Source organism: Scyliorhinus canicula, chromosome 7 (genome assembly GCF_902713615.1).
Source record: "Scyliorhinus canicula chromosome 7, sScyCan1.1, whole genome shotgun sequence".
Classification (NCBI taxonomy): Eukaryota; Metazoa; Chordata; class Chondrichthyes; order Carcharhiniformes; family Scyliorhinidae; genus Scyliorhinus; species Scyliorhinus canicula.
In genome coordinates, this window is record NC_052152.1 from 95,023,133 (window position 1) to 95,044,837 (window position 21,705).

Genomic DNA, 21,705 nt, shown 5'->3' on the forward strand with positions numbered 1-21,705 from the left:
TGGCAAGGTGTTTAGCATAAACTTTCCTCTTTATTTGCGAACAAAAATATGGGGGCAAGTGTAAAAATGTGTTTTAAAAAAAATAAAGTCCTTGTATTTTGTAATACATACCGATGCACACTTTTGTCACTGCTTTTGCTTTTTATGCAAGATTTTTGTTCCGTTTGTAGGTCTCATGCTGGTACTCTTTAGGACAATACATCATCTCTATCTAGCATTCCCAAGAGATGTCTGCGATAGTAATCTCATTTTTTCTCAGACCTCCATTGTATGAGCCACTAAAATCCACTTGAGATTTACCAGAAAGCACTATTAATTATAATGAATGGCCTGAATTTTGTAATGCTAATGATGAGATTGTGACTGAAGCTGACAGCGCACTCTACAGTTTGTCCATGTCTAGAATAACGCAGCAATTTGGAAGTTTTATCAGGACATTATGTCTCTGTCTTTCTTTTTAACATCTAAACATTTGGCCAGAGAACTTATGAATATGAAGTGGCTGAACTGAAATTTAATAAACAGTGGCACCCTCGAGGTGAAATGCACCTGTTACTAAAGTCAGTGTTGTCCATCCTTATTGCAGGCTTAATGTGCTTCCTTCTGTGTCTGTTTGATTTTCTGAAATTAGAACAAAATAAAGAATACCAGATACACATACTGATGGTAGAAAAAATTTAAAGATGCTAGGAACCATTCTAGCCACTAAATCACTAAAATTCTGACTGAGAAATTTTTAAACTCCATTCCATTGTCATTGACGTCTGATTGTCAGGATTGCCATTTAGGAACCAGTTCTTCAGCGATCCATTGGATGTAGCACATCATTGGTTACTTAATGATAAAAAGCATGGGAGTTGTTGTAAAATACTACAGAATCCAACAGTAAATGTCAAACACAATGAGCGAGGTTTTCAGTTTTTGAGACTAGAGTTGGCACTGCTGAATTTGTGGACTTTCAAGACAGCAAAATTGGCACCGAACCTGGATCGATTCAGCAATTGTGGAAGGGCTAGCACCAGCGCCACAGGGAATACAATCTATTCCAATGAAAAACGGTGCGGGATTCGGCAGGTCCGTGATTAACACTCGGGAGGCTGACAAGCTGCAGTTGTCTATACATACTACAGTTCCCACGCAGACTCACCCAGTCAACAAGATGGCACTGGTTGTGCTGGAGCGCACCCATACAGCTGATGGGGCCAGAGAGCACTTTGTGGGGGGGGGGGATATCCATATTACCCGTGGCCCAAAGTTCACAGTGTGCTGTTAGCCATGTGTGCAGCTGCATAGCTACCTTGCCAGCTGCGGCAATGGTGATCTGTGCCCGTCCACCACGGCACACCTCCGCTATTCCCCCCTCGCCCCTCCCTGGCAGAAGCCCAAAGCCAGAGGCATAAGTGTCGGCAAACTGGCAATGTTGAACACTTTCCGTATTTCCCCCTCTCTCCCTCAGCAGCCACAACACCGGTTTCACGATTTTGTAAAAGCACAAGTGAACCGTGCCGTTGGGAACTCGGCCCATCGGAGGCGAAGAATCGCTGAGGCTCTGGAGAATACTGCGTGGGCCCGGTAATGACTTGCAAACGGTGTTTACTGTAAATGCATTCCGGACTGCATTGACGCCGCTTTCAAGGTGACTAGAGAATTGGGATTTGGTGTCAAATTGTCGTCCGCCGTGATTTTAGCATCGGAACCTATTCGCTGCCCGATCGTGTTTTGCGATTTCGGCGTCAACCAACGGAGAATCCAGCCCAATAGCTTTTGACTGTTGAATACTGTGAGCAAAGAACAGGAGTAGTCAATTCCGTTCCTTGAGCTTGTTCTGCCATTCAGTCAGATAATGCCTGATCTGCGCCACTACTCCATTAACTCGCCTTCAATCTGTATCCCTTGTCGAACAAAAAAATGATCGAATCTCGAACTTTAAAACTCAGCATCCACAGAATTTTGAGGGGAGTTGTTGAAGTTCTTCCTCATCTCATTCCTAAGTGGTCTCATTCTGATTTTTAAGATTGTGCCTGTGTATTCGTGCAGAGGAAATAGTTTGGATTTGCCCTTTGGAATCACTTTATCATAAAGACTTTGAATATCTTTCGGCCTTCTAAATGTGCGGACAAGCCAAGTTAATGCAACCTGTCTTCGTAATTTAGGCCTGTAAGTAGTGTTACCAGGCTGTAAAATGATTTCTCTCGGCAAGGATTTTTTCCAAAGTCAAGCAATTAACTGACATTGGTGAAGAATAATTTTAGGTGTCCATAAAGCAAAACTGGAGAATAGAATATTTTACATTATAACCATCTGGAGGGAGCTTAGTTTTTAACCTACACAGCAGTATGACCATTGCATCAAAGCATAGTGTGCCTCTAAATGAAGTAATTTGAGAGATAAAATATGAATGTAATAATCATCATTGGATGTAGAGTTGTCTTGATTGAAACGTTGTGGAATTAAGTCGGATAGTGTTGGAGTGAATATGAAAGAAGCTCACAACAGGAATTCAAATAATGTAATAGGCCACAAAAGCGAAGCTCAAGTGGCCTATGAATTGCTACCTATTTCACTTTGACGCTGCCATTCCTTCCTAATTGTTAAAAGGACAGTATTGTCTGACTTGATTGTGCTTATCCTGCAGTGCTAATATTTCAGATCACTTAAGACTATAATATATTATTTTTGTTGTTTTAATCGAATTTGGAGTGATACATTGTAATGGAAATTATTTGTAGTATGTTTCTTTCGCCTTGTATAATGTGATGCCCCCTTTAGGGTTCATGGAACCCTGAGGATCCCTGGCGTTATATCATTTCATTTTTAAATAAATTGAAGCCCTGGGATACAGACATTGATTGCTGGCAAGCCAGCATTTATTGTTCATGCCAGTTTCCCCGAGAAGGTGGTGGGTTGTCATCCTGAAATGCTTGTAGATTTGTTCTACTGAAGAAATTGTTGGGCCACTTCAAAGAAGGCTTTAAGATTGGGACTGGAATCACAGACAGATTAGGCCGAGTAATGACAGGAAGCTTTGTGAACCTATAACATTTTTGTGTTACAGTTTAGTGATCACTTTTATCTAAATTGAAAACCGATTGCTATAACTGTCTTGATGAGATTCGAACAGAGGTCTCTAGATTACTGGCCCAGTAATGTAACCACTACAACACTATTCCTAATGGTCAATATAATGCATGTAGGACATTATACCCGAACAGTCTCATTTACAACTTGACCCCTGGGATGTGAGCAGTTGATCCTTCACAATAATCCAGCAACTTTTTCTGACACTATGAATAATCCAATTTCTTGAACTAAACTGTTCATCTTGTCAGATTGGGATTTGCACTCAAATTCTGGGTACTTTAATTCCTGCCCTACTGCATTTCTGTTCTATCTCCTGTGCTGGTGTACTGAATATCTTGAGTACTGTGAGATACGTTATTGGTTACCTGGTAAGTTAGCTTGGTTGTTGGGAAGCTCGTGCAATAAATGTTACAGATAGAATACGTGATGATTATCACTGGCTTTTTTTTTTGTTTAATTGTATTCTCATAATTTTCTCTCTTTCGTGAAAATTAAAATTAAGTTGGTGGTGGAGGGTGAATGTGGAACTACGCCCTGTAGGTGGTCTTTAGTATTAAGTAAAGACAGAAGCTGGTCAATATATAATTGAAGGTTTGTTGGCTTAACAATCCTTTATCATAGGAGAACAGTTGAGGCAAGACAGCACTGTGTATGGATGACTGGATATGTAATTGAAGCAGCTAGTCTGGGGCTGGTTTAGCTCACTTGGACAGCTGGTTCATGATGCAGAACATGGCCAGCAGTGCTAGTTCAATTCCCATTGAGGTTTATACACGAAGGTCTCGCCTTTTCAACCTTGTCTGAGGTGTGGTGATCCTCCGATTAAATCAGTTATTTTCAAAGTTGGGGTCACGACCTGCAGGTGGGTCGCGGGAGGGTCATGGAGCCATCCATTGTGGAGTTCTCGATCACGGGAATTAATGCGCAAAGCCCCCAGCAGCCGGCTTTTAAAAAATATCATCCGCAACCGACTTTAAAAATGACGGCTGTGACCTGCTTTCAGAATGATGGCGTGCTTCGCATGTGTGTCCGCTCATCAGTGCGCATGCCTAGAGTCCAGCAAGAAACAATGCCTTCTCCTAATGTCAGCGCGCTGACACAGCAGAAGATTTGTTTTAATTCGATGCAGTCTTCCTGTCTGAAGCGACGGAAGAGATCGGGTCACGTGCCCCAAACACTGACTTCACGTGCTCTTGGCGCGATTGAGATTCCTCCATTTTGTCAGCAGCAAACAAGCAACAGGACTGTAAAATTTAAAATGGATAATTTTATAATGAGGAAGAGAGGTCCAGAGATACTAACTGGCCAGGATCTCTCGACTAAACCTGCTGGAGAGTGGCTCAGAAGAATCCACAGCAGGACAAAGCAGTGGTGGTGTGAGCTCTAGGACATCTGATGAAAAACCCATATAGAAATGTAACATCGAATGACAAAGCAAGTGAGACTGTGAGGACCAAGCAGATTCACCTGTTGCACTCGCGTCACAAGTGAAAATGGTGGGTCGCGATGGTCGGCCTCATGGGTTTTGACGGTCGGCTGACATGGATCCTGAAGGTAGGCCGGTTGGTAAAAATGGATCATCGGAAAAAAAGTTTTTTAAAAACTGGGTTAATTCACCACCAGCCAACATTCCCCAACAAAGGAGAAAGCAACCTCTGGTAATTTGGTACTATATCTTTACCTTTATGGATTTTTTTTGTGTTGTTTAGCAAGAGGAGCCACGGTCAAAAAGCCAAATGACTCCTTGTGTAAACTTAAATGGTTTTTGTTGTGACTCCATTCTTATCAGCAACAAACATTTCTCTTTACCAATGATACTTTTCTTAACATTGAGACCAAAACCACTCTTGCTTCCAGAAACATGTCCAACCTCACTTTATTTTACAGTCTACCCTCTGTAAGCAAATGATGCAATGTAAATACACTATAAAACAACTACATATGGTGTTTTTAGGTTGATGCTTGTGACATGTTTGCTATTGCTGGTACCTGGGGAATGTCTGTACAAGCTGATTGCTTGTGACAACGTGGCAGGAACACTTAGTTACTGTGCCTGCTGGCAGCTATATTTTGCTGGCTACCTTTGACTCTCATGGCAAGTTGTTTGGCATTTACACTGAAAGCTGAAGTGGGGAGGAAGTTGTGAAGTGTCTTACTATTGAAAGTTTTCCAAGTGTTGCAGAATTGCCGAGACCAGCAAACTCTAAGGAGGATTTTAACTGCTTTTCCAGTTGAATTATTGCAAGGATGGTCTGTTCCAATGTGTAAAAATAGTTATGATTTTAAAATATATAATCTTCACACCCTTACCATTGGTCCTTGATTTTCAAAGTCACCGTGTCCCTTTGAAGCGTGTAATGAACAAATATTTTTAAAAATTGATTAATGCGTCTGCAGGGTCAGCATTTGTTGCCGATTCATAATTGCCCTCTTAACGTGGTGGTGAACCACATTCTTTAGCTGCTCTAATTTATGTGGTGTGGGTACATCAACAGTGCTGCTTGGGAGTTCTAAGTTTTTGATTCAATGACAATGAAGGAATGACAATATAGTTCCAAGTCAGGATAGTGTGTGGCTCGGAGGGGATCTTGAAGGTTCATGTTCCTATGTTCCCATGTATCTGCCTGCCTTTCCTTGTAGGTAGCATAAGTAATTGATTTGGAAAGTGCTGTCCAAGGAGACTTGGCGAGTTGCTACAGTGTGTATCTTTTGGATGGTGCACACTACTGCCACTGTGCATTAGTGGTGGAGTGAATTAATGTATCAGGTTGTGGATGGGCTGCCCATCAAACAAGTTTGTCTTGGATGGTGTCACGTTTCTAGTGTTGGAGCTGCACAGATCTAGGCATGCGGAGAGTATTCTGTCACATTCCTGACTGCCTTGTAGTTAGTGAACAGGCTTTAGGGAGCCAGAGATAAATAACTCACCATAGAATTCCCAGTCTCTTCCCTGCTCGTATGGCTGATCCAATAAGCTTCTGATCAAAGATTTTGCTCAGGATGTTGATAGGGATTCAGCGACTAATGCTATTGAACTTGATGGTAATAGTTTGATTCCCTCTTGTTGGAGATTGTGAAAGCCGTGCACTTGTGTGGCACAAATGTACTCACCATTTACCAGTTCAATGCTGAAGACTGTCCAGGTCTTGCTGCAGCACAGACTGCTTCTGTAGCCGAGGAGATGCATATGGTACTGAGCACTGCAATGACCAGCAAATATTCCCACTTCTGACCTACCTTCTGCTGAAATCTTAAAGAGACTTCTTGGTGCCGATTTTACAATTGGTTAGTTTTTAATTGAATTGATTGATTCTTTCATTTCAAACCTTTGCTTGTTTAATTTGTTTTTGTGTGAGCAATTCTTTTCTCAACTGTGACAGCTGTTGCATTTATAATAAGCCTTCATATAAGCAAAATGTTTAGAAGCAGTTAAAGGGTTAAAAGACACGTGAATTTTGGCAATCCATGATGTCGTCACAGTTATTGGTCAGTGCTTAGTTAGCTGCCAGTGTCAGAATTGTGTGCTTTTTCTCTGCTTGTCGTTTGAACCTGGTAACTTTTTTCATTTTCACTTGGAATCAGTTGGGATTTCTCCCTTTGTAGCTTAACCATCCAATCGTTACCACGTACTTTAGATAATCAATTTTTTACCCTTAAAATTGAATTATCTAATAAATTGATGATTGAAGTAACAAGTTACACTGCAAAACTGAAACTTAAATGATGGACAAATGGAATGCTTGGATAATTAGAGCAAAGCTACTCAGTTAAGACCATAGAACATACAGTGCAGAAGGATGCCATTCGGCCCATCGAGTGTACATCGACCCACTTAAGCCCTCGCTTCCACCCTATCCCCACAACCCAATAACCCCTTCTAGCCTTTCTTTGATCACTCGGGGCAATTTATCATGGCCAATCCACCTAACCTGCACGTCTTTGGACTGTGGGAGGAAACCAGAGCACCCGGCAGAAACCTACGCAGACGCTGGGAGAACGTGCAGACTCTGCACAGACAGTGACCCAGCGGTGAATCTAACCTGGGACCCTGGCATTGTGAAGCCACAGTGCTATCCACTTGTGCTGCCCAGAAGAGCAGACTGTACTGGGAAACATGGTTTGTGCCACTGTTTGGAAAACTTGGAGGTTTGGTGGAGCACCACTCAATGTTACGCATGCGATAGAGGAAAATAATGAAGTTAAAATTTCTTCGGGTGTCATGAGGATTTCCCTCCACCTCTGTTAAGAATTTCATATCTCTTGTGAGGCATGTTTAAACCTTGTGCTGACAGGTTTACATGATCAGCAAAGAATCTATTCATAGGAATTTACTGTACTCTGGGCTTGGTGCTCAGGTTAGGATGTTGTCCTTCCTAAACACTGTATAAAACAGTGTGAATTGAGATTCCTGTCAGATTATTGCAATGATTTGTCCTTCGAATCTGCATTCTGAGGAAATTATTAGAATGGCTGGTGGGCTACTAAAAGTGTCAGTGTCAGCCTGGAATTGTCCTTTATCTGTTGTCAGGTGGCATAATGGGAATCTTTCTCTACACTTAGGGTGCAGATCAGATAGATTCTGGTTCTTGCATTTTGCAGCATAGCTTTTTATTTTGTTGCAATTTCACTTCATTCCGACAATTTGAAATGACTGCCATACATAGTGAGATGAAATGGAAACTTTTTAATTGTGAATGAAGACTATGTGCAAGTTCTCATTTAAAGTAATATGTAGCCATGGTATTTTGGTTGCATGTCTGTTAGAAATGGTTTGAGAGATATTCATCCCACCAGTCACCACTGAATGAAGTGATGGCGTTGTGATTTCAAAGAAAACATCAGAAGTCATTGCTGCCAATCTTGATAATATGTTCAATTTTTATTTACCGTGTTGTTTAGGCTGCTGACCGTAGTTAATTCACATAGATTAAACATTGCTGATCCATTTGGTTTATGAGATTTCCTTAATCTTTTAATTCATTTGTGGGATATGGTCATCACTGGCTGGCCAGCATTTATTGTTCATCTCTAATTACCCTTGAGAAGATGGTGATCTGCTTGGAACTACTGCAGTCCCTGTGGTGTAGATACAGTCCCTGTGGTGTAGATACATCCACCGTGCTGTTAGGGAGGGAGTTCCAGGATTTTGACCCTACAACTGGAGGAACAGTGATATATTTTCAAGGCAGGATGGTAAGTGGCTTGGGAGGGGGCACTTCCAGATGGTGGTGATCTCGTGTATCTGCTGTCTTTGTCCTTCTAGATGGTAGCAATCGTGGGTTTAGAATGTGCTGTCGCAAGGAGTCTTGGTGAGTTCCTGCTCCTAACTCGAGTGTTAATTTCTGCCTTGCCCCCTGTCAGAACTTGGGCCATAGTGGTCAATGTGCTTGCCATGTACAGCAGCCATCTTTGAAATCTACAATGTTTTGTCAAGTACTGTTTAATCCTAATAGGTTTTGGTTAATGGTATTTTAAAGAATTGTATTGTGAATGTCCATACTTTTAAACCTGCTTTTACATGAACAAAAATAATCTACATCTGATATCGTTAAACCATGAAACTACCTCTTAAATTGGGGAAGGAATAGATTGAAGGAAATGTTACGATCTTGGTCTAAATAGGTCCGAACTGTTTGACCTTGGCTCCAGTGTCTGAGAACTGGGTATGCTATTAGAACTCTGGGTTAAAAATACTGAATGGGAAATCAATTTCGTTTGTTTATAGGAAAGTTTTCTGCAGTCTTCTAATAGCATTGTCTTTTTCTGTAGACAAGGCTGAAAAATATGATTCCCGAGATGTTGAAAGACTACAGCAAGATGATGGGTGGATTGAGAGCTATCTGAAATGGAGACATTACAACGTGGATGACACGTTGAAAATGATCGATGACAGTTTTCAATGGAGAAAAGAATTATCGGTTCATGGTAAGTTGTTAGCAGTATGGAAATATATTTCGGATGACGATTTGAATCCTTTTCAAAGTCTGCCTTTTAAAACCTGGAACATGTATGGTTTTCAGAAGGATACTACTTTGTGCACTGAATTTATTTCTCGGGTAGTTGCAACCCGTGGTGCATAAGTTACAAAGTTTCTGAATGTTTTACTTAGAAAAACTTACTGCTGGCTTTCTCAGTTAAACATTCAAATTGTGTGCATTCACATGTGTGTCGGTAATAGGTAGTGCTACGATTTAATGGAGCTGGGTTTTTAACTTTCTCTATTAAAATGTAACAACTTGCTGGGTCATTTCTTCGTTCATTTTAATAATACAGCATAAATTTAAGTGGTCCTGTTCTGATTTATAAGTACGTACAGAACATTCTTGAAAATGATGGATGCAGTAATTGTATCAATTAAAAATGTGACTGCAATCAAGATTAACAAATTAAAGATATCAATTAGAATTCATGTTGGAAATTGCTTGACAGCCGTAATAATTTCTTGGAATGTTTATTTTGTGGCAACTTTATCTTTCATTTCATTTGTGTGCTTACAACTTCAGCAAAAACTGGAAATGTTGATAAATGCTATTATTGGTACATTGCTGATTTTTATCTGTGAAAACTGTGGGTAATTTCTGTGTGCATGACGAGCTATGAGATATTTTTGGTACTTTAAAACTTGTATAATTTGTATAATAATTCTACTTGTCTAATATATGTAATATGCAAAATGTAATAACTTTAAAGTTCTAAATTATAAGCTTTTGTTTATTTGAATTACTCAGCACTGTTAATTTCTATTAGTGCATGATTCTGAAGGCTGCTTCAACAGACACTGACAGCCCAGATTTTCTACAAGTGTTTGAGTACATTGCATCTCTATATCTGCAGTTGGATGATTGGCTCATTGAAGCTTCTAGCTCTGCCCAAGAGCTGTGGTTCTTAAGTCAATTACAAAAATTTCCAGTTAGCAGTAATTAGCTTGGACAACCCAAGGAGGGTTTCTCTTGGTTCAGACAAGTGTGCATTCATCAAGAAGCCAATATCCCCATTACAGACTGATTCGGGCAAAAAAATTTCTTCAGCGAAACTAGGTCAGATTGAAGCATCTGCCTTTGTAGTTTTCAAGGTCTGACCCTTTTAACCACATGTTTCAGCTGAAGTGGACCTTCTTTAGCGTCTATCTGTTCTAGATTTGCATTCACTTTCAACAAAGGCCACATGAGTGCTTAGGACTGGGAAGTCAGCTCATTTGTTTTCTGTCCCTCCATTTACAATGGAAGCTTAAGTAAATTGTCACATCTCAATTACTTTGCAGATGAGGCCAACTAGCCCTGCAGGGAGCTGTGAAGTTGCTCATAATTTGTGAATCATACTCTTGTAAAATAGTTCCATTGGCCTTGCAGTTAAGGACAAAGTTTATTTTGTTGAAATATTTACTAAGGCATTGTGAGCAGATAGCTCTAAGCTGTGTAAAAACATATATTAATCATTAGTATAATTATGTTTTTGACTTGTATTGCAGATTTAAGTGAGTCCAACCTCCCTCGATGGACTTTTGAAACTGGAGCTGTTTATCTTCATGGATATGATAAAGAAGGCACCAAAATGTGTATGTTAAAACTCATTTATTTACAGGGTGCAATTTGCAGACTACGCAGGCAAATTGAGTTAAGATGCAGATGAGCCATGGGCAAAATGGTGGGCCAGACTGGGTGCAAAATTTCATATTTCTGGTCCTCTGTTATTATGGCTGAACATCTTATTTAAAAAAAAAAAAGTTCTTCAGATCCTTGAGATTTTACTTTCCATTTATTTTTTGACGAAATATGGCTGCATTTTGCTTCAACTTGAGTAAGTAATATTCTGATGTTTAATTATCACCATGGTTATTTCCTGATTTTAAATATAAGGTTGAATTATGGCACTCTTCGAGCAGTGTTTTCCAGATAACCCTATATTGTTAAATTTTGATATAAATAAAAACTTGATTTTACAGTTCGGAGTTGAGGATTGCTTGCTATTTTACCTTGCTCCCTAATATAGGGATAACAAATATGGGAAATTTACATTGAACAATCTGGACATTTCAGATTTTGCGAAGGATAACTGATGTGCAACTGACTTTTCACTTTTTTTATTGCATGAGTCTTCTCACCCCACCCAAGAATAGGTTAAACTGCTATGAGCATTTGACGCAGTACTGTTGCTGAAGCACAGAGACCATTAATCTATTTATACCTGATTGAAGTGATCTGGACTGAATTAGTCTTTTCTGACTTGGATACAGTATTGAACTTTTGTAATATATTGGGGCAAAAAGCAGAAAATATTTCAATTGAGGGGAAGCATGTCAGATTGATTCAATCCTCCAGCTAGGACAGTAGAGATTTATGGCAGAATGCACTCCATGTCTATGCCAGAGCTCTGGTGTAGCAATCTTCCATTAATCCCACTTTTTAAAAATACGTTTTTACAGGACATGGGCATCGCTGGCAAGGCCAGCATTTGTTGCCCTTGAGGCAGGGCCAGCTTCCTTCTTGAACCTTGCAGTCCGTTGGGTGTAGATACACCCACAGTGTTGTTAGGGTGGGCATTCCAGAATTTTGCCCCAGCGACTTGAGGGAATGCCGATTTATTTCCAAGTCAGGATGGTGAGTGACTCGGAGGGGAACCTCCAGGTGGTGGTGTTCCCAGGTGTGCTGCTCTTGTCCTTCTAGATTGAAGTGGTTGTGGGTTTGGAAGGTACTGCCTAAGGAACCTTAGTGAGCTCCTACAGTGCACCTTTTGGATGGTATACCTGGCTGCCACGGTTCATCGGTGGTGGTAATGCAGGGGCTGGTAGTCTGGTATTAAGAGCAATAAGGTCTATTGCTGTCCCCTTAAATGTAAAATATATTGCGTAGAAAATATAAAAAGGACTTCCGGTTGCGGTGATGCGGAGTTAAGCCGCACGTTCGGTAGCTCCCGCTATTTTGTGTCTTTTGTGTTCTTTTAAGGGCCTGTAGCGTTGCTGGCTGGACTTTTTCCGGTGTGGGAACACATCCACTGCGTTATCTGCCGGTGGATGGACTGGACCAGGAGAGGAGCGGTTTAAAAATCTGCTTTGGAGCAGAGAAAGGTGCGAGGCAGGAGAAACAAGATGGCGGTGGGCGGGGAAGTGGCAGCAGTGGGCGCAGGAGCTGCTTCAGAGAGCTGAAGGCTGAGCTTTTGGAACCGTTTAAGGCCTCGCAGGACAAGCTCATGGCGGCTCAGGGGGCAGAGATCCGAGAGCTGCGCCAAAAGGCCTTGGAGAGCGAGGATGAACTCCTAGGCCTGGCGGTGGAGTCACACGAGGTGCTTCACAAGTAATGGCTAGCGAGGATGGAGGAGATGGAGAACCGCTCCCGTTGGAAGAACTTGCGGATCCTGGGCCTCCTGGAGGGGCTGGAAGGTTCAGACTTCGGGGCCTATGTGGCCGTGATGTTCAACTCGTTAATGGGCGCGGGGTCGTTCCAGGGGCCCGTGGAGCTGGAGGGTGCCCATCGAGTGCTGTTGAGGAAGCCCAAGCCGAACGAGTCGCCTAGAGCGGTGCTGGTCCGTTTTTCACCGCTTCGTTGACTGTGAATGTGCGCTGAGATGGGCGAAGGAGAGGAGCACAAGTGGGAGAATGCAGAGATCAGGATCTATCAAGATTGGAGCGTGGAGGTGGCGAAGAGAAGGGCTGGTTTTAAGCGGACGAAGGCCGTGCTTCACAAGAAGAGGGTGAAGTTTGGCCTGCTACAGCCGGCTCACCTCTGGGTCACATATCAAGATTCCCCGGAGGATGCCTAGGCCTTCGTACAGGCAGAGAATTGGACTCTAACTGAGGACTGGGGGGGCAGGGGGCTGATGTACACAGTCCGGAGGCCTTGTCCTCCTAGGTACCCTTTTGTTTTTCTGGTTGTGTTGTTTTGATAACTTTTAGCTTTCTCGCTTTTTGGGGCTGTTATTTATTTATTCGGGTGCTTTCTTGTTTTTCACTGGTGGAGGGCTGGGGAGATGTTTGCGGGCCAGCTGGGTCACGCGCCTTTTTTCCCCGCGTGTTGGGTCGAGGGGGCGGGGTCTGAGATGGAAGCGCGGGCTTTCTTCCCGCGCTGGAGGCGCAGCGTGCGGGACAGGCACTGGGCGGGGGGACTGGTGGGTGTGTTACACTGGGGGGTGGGTCGTTGGGGTGGTGGGAGCAACCGGGGTCAGGAGGAGTCGGCTGACTTACGGACGTGCGTTGGAAGGGATTACGCAGCTGGGTGGGGGGGAGATTAGGGGTGGGGGGGGATTAGGGAGTGGTGGGGGGGGGGATTAGGGAGTGGTGGGGGGGGGAATAGGGGTGGGGGGATTAGGGAGTGAGGGGGAGAATTGGGGTGGGGGGGGAGATAAGGGGGTACCGGGTTGCTGCTGGAGGGGCCAAAGGGGAACTGTTGGTGTTGGGGGGGGGTGGGGGGGGGGGGGGGGTCTGCCATCCTGGGGGGTTCTGTGGGTACATGGTGAGCTGAGGGAGAGCTATGGCTGACCGGCGCAGAGGGAAGGGGAAGCCCCCCCCCCCCCGGATTCGACTGGCCACATGGAACGTGAGGGGACTGAATGGACCGGTGAAGCGGTCCCGAGTCTTCCGAATTTGAAGGGGCTGGGAGCGGACGTGGCTATGCTCCAGGAGACTCGCCTTAAGGTGGCGGACCAGGTGAGGCTGAGAAGAGGCTGGGTGGGGCAGGTGTTTCACTCTGGGCTAGATGCGAAGAATTGAGGGGTGGCGATTTTAGTTGGCAAGAGCTTGTCGTTCGTGGCGTCGAGTGTGGTGGCGGACAGCTGTGGTAGATACGTAATGGTAAGTGGTAGACTTCAAGGGGAGCGGGTGATTCTGGTTAATATGGACGCCCCCAACTGGGACGATGCAGGTTTCATGCGGCGAATGTTGAGCCGGATTCCGGTCCTGGAGACTGGGGGCTTGATCTTGGGAGAGGATTTTAATACTGTGTTGGACCCAGCTCTGGATCGTTCGAGGTCTAAGATGGGCAAGAGGCCAGCGGCGGCCTCAGTGCTGAGTGGGTTCATGGTTCAGATGGGAGGCGTAGGCCCTTGGAGGCTTTTGAGGCCGGGAGGTAGGGAGTTTTCCTTTTTCTCCCATGTCCACAAGGCTTATTCCCGGATTTACTTTTTTTTGTCCTCGGCAGGGCGCTAATCCCGAGAGTGTTGGGGGCGGAGTATTTGGTGATAGTCATATCTGACCACGCTCTGCATTCGGTGGAGCTGGGGGAGGGGAAGGATCAGCGCCCACTGTGGAGGTTAGATGTGGGGCTTCTGTCAGAGGAGGAAGTATGTGGGCAGATCTGTAGGTGCATGGAGGGGTATTTGGAAGCTAATGACAATGGGGAGGTGCAAGTTGGGGTGATCTGGGAGGCGCTGAAGGCGGTGGTTAGAGGGGAGCTGATATCTATTCGTGCGCACAGGGAGAGGGTTGAGAGGGAGAGGTTGGTGGAAGAAATGGTAAGGGTGGACAGGAGGTATACAAATGTTCCGGAAGAAGGGCTTTTGAGGAAGCGTCGCAGTCTCCAAGCGGAGTTCGATATACTGACCACCCGGAAGGCGGAGGCGCAGTGGAGGAGGGCGCAGGGGGCGGTATATGAGTACGGGGAGAAGGCAAGTCGGATGCTGGCCCACCCGCTCCGGAAGCGGGAGGCAGCGAGAGCGAAAGGGGGAAGTCAGAGATGCAGGCAGGAACTTGGTGCGGAGTGCTAGGGACATTAATAGGGTGTTCAGGTCCTTTTACGAGGAGTTGTACCGGTCGGTGCCCCCGAGGGAGGTGGGCGGGATGGACCACGTTTTGGATAAGCTGGAGTTCCCAAGGGTGGAGGAGGAGCGGGTGGAGGGTCTGGGGGCCCCAATCGACTTGGAGGAGTTGATGGAGGCGCTGGGGAGCATGCAGACAGGGAAAGTACCGGGACCTGATGGATTCCCGGTGGAGTTTTACTCTGTTCTCAGACTTTACTGAAGTTCTCAGACTTACTGGGCCCGTTGCTAGTGAGGACCCTGAATGAGGCGGTGGGGGGCTTTGTCCCCGACAATGTCTAGAGCAATAATTTCACAGATTCTGAAGCGGGATAAGGACCCCCTCCAGTGTGGGCCTTACAGGCCGTTCTCACTCCTCAACGTGGACGCGAAGCTGTTGGCCAAGATACTGTCCAGGAGGTTGGAGGATGTGGTTCCGCAGGTCATCCACGAGGACCAAACTGGGTTTGTGAAGGGGAGGCAGCTGAATGTCAATGTGTGGCGGCTTCTTAATGTTATATTGATGTCGGCGACGGACGGGGAGGTGGAAGTAGTGGCATCGATGGATACGGAGAAAGCCTTCGATAGGGTGGAGTGGAGCTATCTGTGGGAGCTGTTGAGATTTGGGTTCGGTGAGGGATTCATTAACTGGGTGAGGCTGCTGTATAGTTCCCCAGTAGCGAGCGTGGTGACGAATGGGAGGAGGTCGGAGGACTTTCGGCTGTCCAGGGGGACGAGGCAGGGGTGCCCCCTTTGTCTCCCCTGCTCTTTGCGTTAGTGATTGAACCCCTGGCGCTGAGAGATTCGAAGAACTGGAGGGGGATTGTGTGGGGGTGGGGGCGGGGAGGAGCACCGGTTGTCGCTGTACGCGGATGATTTACTGTTGAAAGTTTGGGGACATTTTGGGCTATAAGCTCAACGTGGGGAAGAGTGAGCTGTTTGTGCTGCACTTGGGGGACCAGGAGAGGGAGATAGGGGAGCTCCTGTTGAAGAGGGTGGAGAGGAGCTTTAGATATCTTGGCTTCCAGATAGCTAGGAGCTGGGGGGCCCTGCACAGGCTAAACTTTTCGAGGCTGGTGGAACAGATGGAGGAGGAGTTTAGGAGGTGGGATGCGCTGCTGCTCTCTTTGGCGGGTAAGGCCCAGTCGGCTAAGCTGACGGTGCTCCCGAGGTTTTTGTTTCTCTTCCAGTGTCTCCCCATCTTGATTCCGAAGGCTTTCTTTAGGAGAGTTAACAAGAGTATTCTGGGGTTCGTGTCGGCACGGAAGACCCCGAGAGTGAGGAGGGTATTCCTGGAGCGAGGCAGGGAGGTAGGTGGCTTGGCGCTGCCCAATCTGTGTGGGTACTACTGGGCTGCGAATGTGGCAATGAAGGGGGAGGGTGCCGCATGGAAGAGGTTGGAGGTGGCGTCCTATGTGGGCACGAGTTTGAAGGCACTGGTGATGGCCCTGCTCCCGCTCTCTCCTCTCTGGTGAAAATCGCTTATTGTCACGAGTAGGCTTCAATGAAGTTACTGTGTAAAGCCCCTAGTCGCCACGTTCCGGCGCCTGTCCGGGAAGGCTGGTACGGGAATCGAACCGTGCTGCTGGCCTGCTTGGTCTGCTTTAAAAGCCAGCGATTTAGCTGAGTGAGCTTTTGGGGCAGTGGAGGGGGAAGGGAAGGCCTCAATAGGGGGGGGGGGGGGGGGAAGGGAAGGCCTCAGTTTGGACCCCGATACGGGGAAACCACCGGTTTGAACCAGGGAGAATAGATGGTGGGTTTTTAAGTTGGCATAGGGCAGGCATCAGGCGGATGGGGGACCTTTTCCTCGACGGGAAGTTTGCGACCTTGGAGGAACTGGGGGGGAAGTGGGTCTCCCCCCTGGGAAAACTTTCAGGTATATGCAGATTAGGGCGTTTGTTAGGCGGCAGGTGGTGGAGTTTCCGTTATTGCCGCCAAGGGGGGTGCAGGATAGGGTGCTCTCGGGGACGTGGGTCGGTGAAGGCAGGATCTCTGCAATTTATCAGGTGATGCAGGAGGGGGAGGCGGTCTCGGTGGAGGAGCTGAAAACTAAGTGGGAGGAGGAGCTAGGGGAGAAGACCGACGAGGGGACGTGGGCGGACACCCTGGGGAGGGTGAATTTGTCCTCTTCTTGCGCACTGCTCAGCTTAATTCAGCTGAAGGTGCTGCATAGGGTGCATATGACTGGGGCCAGGCTGAGCCGGTTCTTTGGGGGTGAGGACAGGTGTGCGAGGTGTTCGGGAGGCCCGGCGAATCACACCCACATGTTCTGAGCGTGTCCGGCGTTGGAGGGGTTCTGGACGGGGGTGGCGGGGACCTTGTCCAAGGTGGTCGGTTCCAGGGTGGAACTGGGCTTGGGGGCTTGCTATCTTTTGGGGCAGCATTGGAGCCGGGCATGCAGGAGGCGAGAGAGGCCGGTATTCTGGCCTTTGCGTCTCTAGTAGCCCGGTGTAGGATTCTTTTACAGTGGAGGGACGCGAAGCCCCCGAGCCCGGAATTCTGGATTAACAACATGGCCGGGTTCATTAGACTGGAGAGGGTCAAGTTTGCCCTGAGGGGGTCGGTGCAGGGGTTCTTCCGGCGGTGGCAGCCTTTTCTTGATTTCCTGGCGGAGTGTTAGGGTTTGGTCAATCTTAGCAGCGACTTGGGGGGGGGGGGGGGGGGGGGTTTATGGGTCTGTTAAGGGGGTTTTTACAACTATATGTTTGTTATGTTCCTTTTTGTTATTTATTGCTTTGTATTGGGGGAGGGGCTTTTCTTTCTGTTTTTTTTTCTAATGCCTTTATTTTATTGTTGGGAGAAAATTTGTTGTTGAAAAATTTGAATACAAATTATTTTTTTTAAAAATATATAAAAAGTAATTTTTGCAGTGGTAATGTAATTTTCGGAGATAACTGCTGCAAATCCAACTCCTTTGTTCATGTGATTTGAAATAGGTTTGCTTGGAATTTTATGACACAGATTGTTTAAAGGTTAATGAACCTAGGCTGCAGGTAAAGCCCTACAGTTCCTTTGAACAATCTGCTGCAGCATGTAGTTTAATTTGTTTTGATTTACTGAGGGTCAAAATAATTAACTGCCAGCTTGTCTAGCAATTAGACATTTTCAGTCTGCAGAAGATGATGTGAATGGCAGGGGGGGGGGGGAAGGCTTTTTCAAAATTCCCACCAATAATGCACGTCTGAAGGATTCAGTGATAGATTGTTCGGCAGCGACTATTATCTTATTACAATATTAAACATTCGCTCTAATTGAAATACAAAGCTTTTTTTTAGTACATTTAGTGGCTACACACAATAACTTCACGCCACCTGTGTCTTAATGCTGAATATCTTGGTGAGGTTCCAGCAAAGTTTGTAGAGGAGCAAAGTAAATCAGACAGTAACTTCCTGATTTTCCCATTTAACCCTGTATCTGACATGGGAGCACAAATGCCTCACTCTCTTACTTGTACGGAAAAGTCTGTGCCTTTGTCTCTTTCTGTCCATCAAACTAACCAACGTGGCGTGTGGGAGTTTATCTTCTGCGTGCAAGGATACTGAACGGGTTTCAAACCAAGGTGGCTCAGTAGAAATGTAGCTTGTTCCAATAAATTCTTAGTGATGGCCATTTCCCTGGTGTTGTCCTTCAGATAATTAATATGGATGATTGTCTGCATGGTTCAGTGCAAACGCAAAGGAAAAGAGGTTTCATTTACATTTCAAATGAACTACTTTTGGGACTCCTTTCAAGATTAAGTGAACAATGTTGTCTCTAAAGTTCAGTGATGCGATAGGGAATAACACTTTTATACTGAGTTGATTATGCAGCCATAGAGGGTTGACAAAGCTTTGATTTTTTTTTTTCTCTTCCAGTTTGGTTCAGGGTGAAGATGCATGTCAAGGATGCAAAGACATCTTTGGACAGAAAGAAGTATGTAGCCTTTTGGTTAGAACGTTATGCCAAAAGAGAGCAAGGAAAACCTCTGACAGTAGTGTTTGATCTGACTGAGACTGGATTAAGCAATATAGTAAGATCTCAGCATCCCTTTCTTTCTGCATGCATAAAATACTGCTCACAGCTTATTTTGGAAATTTTGTTTCTAATGGATAATACCTCTGAACTGTGCCAACTTCATTTAAGTACCAATTCAACCAATGTCTTAACTTTATGTATTAATTAAAACTCTAATTAAATTTCAGAAAACATTTGGCACCCCTATGAGTTAATTTGTTTAAAAATAGTTAAGAAAGGATTAATGGAGTTTTTATTGTTATTGTATCTTGAAGTATTGCTGCGCTTGGTTATAGTTCCAACGTGATAAAATCCTGACTGATGTGAAGGTATCTTTCTTGCATGGAAGGAGAAAGTACCTGTATTCAGGGCACAGTTGGCATTAGTTTGGTTGCTTTGTCCACCCATTTAGCTGGTATGGAGATATCAAAAGGAGACTGTTTTTGTTTGTAAATCGAGCGTACCCAATTATTTGTTTTCCAATCTAGCATGGCCAAACCACCTACTTGTTTTGGGTTGTGGGGGTGAGACCCACGCAGACATGGGGAGACTCCACACGGACAGTGACCTGGGATCGAACCTGGGTCTGCGCCACCGTGGCCACCCTAGGAGGAGAAGTTAATATTTTGTAAGGAAAAATGGTTCTACCAATTAATCCAGAGTTAAGGTGTCCGCCTTGGCTCAGTGGCAGCAAATTTGCTTTCGAGTCAGAAGATTGCAGGTTTAGGTCCTTCTCCAGAGATTGAACCCACAGTCTACTAACCCAGGCAGTACGGAGGAATGTGGCATAGTTACAAAAAAAGAAAACCCGTGTGGATAAAACATGAAACTGAAGGCCCCCCCATGGGCGGAATGGTAACAGTGGTTAGCATTGTTGCTTCACAGCACCAGGGTCCCAGGTTCAATTCCCACTTGTCCTCCGGGTGCTCCGGTTTCCTCCCACAAGTCCCAAAAGACGTGCTGGTAGGTGAATTGGACATTCTGAATTCTCCCTCTGTGTACCTGAACAGGCGCTGCAATGTGGCGACTAGAGGATTTTTGCACAGTAGCACATTGGTGAGCACTGTTGCTTCACTGCGCATGGGTTCCAGGTTCGATTCCTGGCTTGGGTTACTGTCTGCAGAGTCTGCATGTTCTCCCCGTGTCTGCGTCGGTTTCCTCCGGGTACTCTGGTTTTCTCCTACAAGTCCTGAAAAACGCGCTGTTAGGTACTTTGGACATTCTGAATTCCCCCTGTGTACCCAAACGGGCGCCAGAATGTGGCGGCTAGGGGCTTTTCACAGTAACTTCATTGCAGTGTTAATGTAAGCCTACTTGTGACAATAATAAAGATTATTATGCCAGGTGGACATAAAGATTCCATTACATTGTTTTGGCGAAGGATACTTGTGGTCCACTGGCTGATATTTATCCCTCAATCAACATCATTGAAACTGATCATCTGGCTATTGTCACATTACTTAACTATGTACATTATACTAGCAAAAAGCTAACTTTTAGAGCAGTACATGCCCATTGTACCAAATGTCAAAAATCATGTAAACAAAAAAGAATGGAATAACTGCCAAAGTATATTGCTTGAAGTCTGAATTCAGCCCAAATATCATTCAGAGACACCGGAGTCTTGGTTTCGATTCTATCTCTTGGCAGTTCCAAAACCGGTGGGAGGGACTGCAACAATAGGGGAAAAAATGGCCAACTTGTTTTCCTATTACAAATCCAACTTTATTGCACTTTTCCCTATAAGCTGTTAATCTAATGCCAAATGTTGATCTTTTAATAAATAAACAAATATGGGTTTTAAGAGAAATGAATGTCAAATCTCAAAACAAACGGTTACCAATAATTTAATATAATTTAAGTATTGAATGCTAAAATTTTAAGAGTACGAAGCAGTTTTCATCACATTTGGAATCTATGTAGTGATTATTTTTGTTGTCTTAAATGAATTGTGCATCTGAGCTTCTGTTTTCAAACACAAATATGATAAATGTGTTTTGTTAAAAGGTCTTTTTGGTGAAATCACAAGCATTTCTAAATTTATTCTTTATTAAATTTCTCATTTTTCGCACAGCAATAACTGAAGATGGAACAAAAGTAAAATTATTCCTTCAATTAATAGTAAAAATATCTAAAACCCATTAACACTTCACTGATGAGCTAGATTTGTATTGAGGCCCATAATTGAACCCCTTAATAAAAACAAGAACAATTTTGAACGACATTGTAAAATAACTATTTTCCTTTCCTACCCCTAAATCCTTTAAGTATTTAAAGATTGCTGAAGAGCCCCCAGTGCATCCCAGAATAGACTCTGGTTTCATTTAATTTCATAAATAATTTCCTGTTGCCATTTAATTACTTCATGTTAGCATTTGCTTTGCCTAGTATTCATTGTGTCTGAGTGTGTTATAGATAAATCTGATTTTGGTATCATCTTGTATCCATAAACCTATACTTTTTTCAGCAGTAACTGAAAGACTAGGTTAAAAACCATCTTGCCAGAGGTCACTAATTCCAAACTTATAGTTCATTAAGTAACTCTGGATAGTGGGGAAGTTTGTTTTTTATGGGAGACCACAGAAACTGGCATTTTACAAATAGAATTGCAGAAATAATGTTAAGATACTTGTCAAGTTCTGAGAAATTTGAACTGTGATTTTCCGATTAATCCTATTTTTGTTTTTAAAAAAAAAAATCTAGGATCTGGACTTTGTGCGCTTCATCATCAACTGCTTTAAGATCTATTATCCAAAGTACCTTTGTAAGTACAAATCATTGTTACCCCCTGTACTATTGATCAGCTATGATCTTGCAATTGGAGATTGGTTAATCAGTCATTAGTTTATTCTTGTTTATGGATTTACATCATCGGATGTCAAACTTTGATCCTTGTTTAATTATTTT

General features: G+C 44.4%; 1 protein-coding gene across 2 annotated transcripts in view; it reads left to right on the top strand.

Annotated features, from left to right (window-relative positions):
- Window positions 1-21,705, top strand: part of mospd2 (motile sperm domain containing 2) — a 104,235-nt gene that overhangs the window by 7,380 nt on the left and 75,150 nt on the right. For both annotated transcript variants that reach the window (XM_038802503.1, XM_038802502.1), the window contains exons 3-6: window positions 8,851-9,006; window positions 10,550-10,636; window positions 18,660-18,814; window positions 21,502-21,562. In XM_038802503.1, the coding sequence (XP_038658431.1) occupies window positions 8,851-9,006; window positions 10,550-10,636; window positions 18,660-18,814; window positions 21,502-21,562 (459 nt within the window). The remainder of the gene's footprint in view (window positions 1-8,850; window positions 9,007-10,549; window positions 10,637-18,659; window positions 18,815-21,501; window positions 21,563-21,705) is intronic.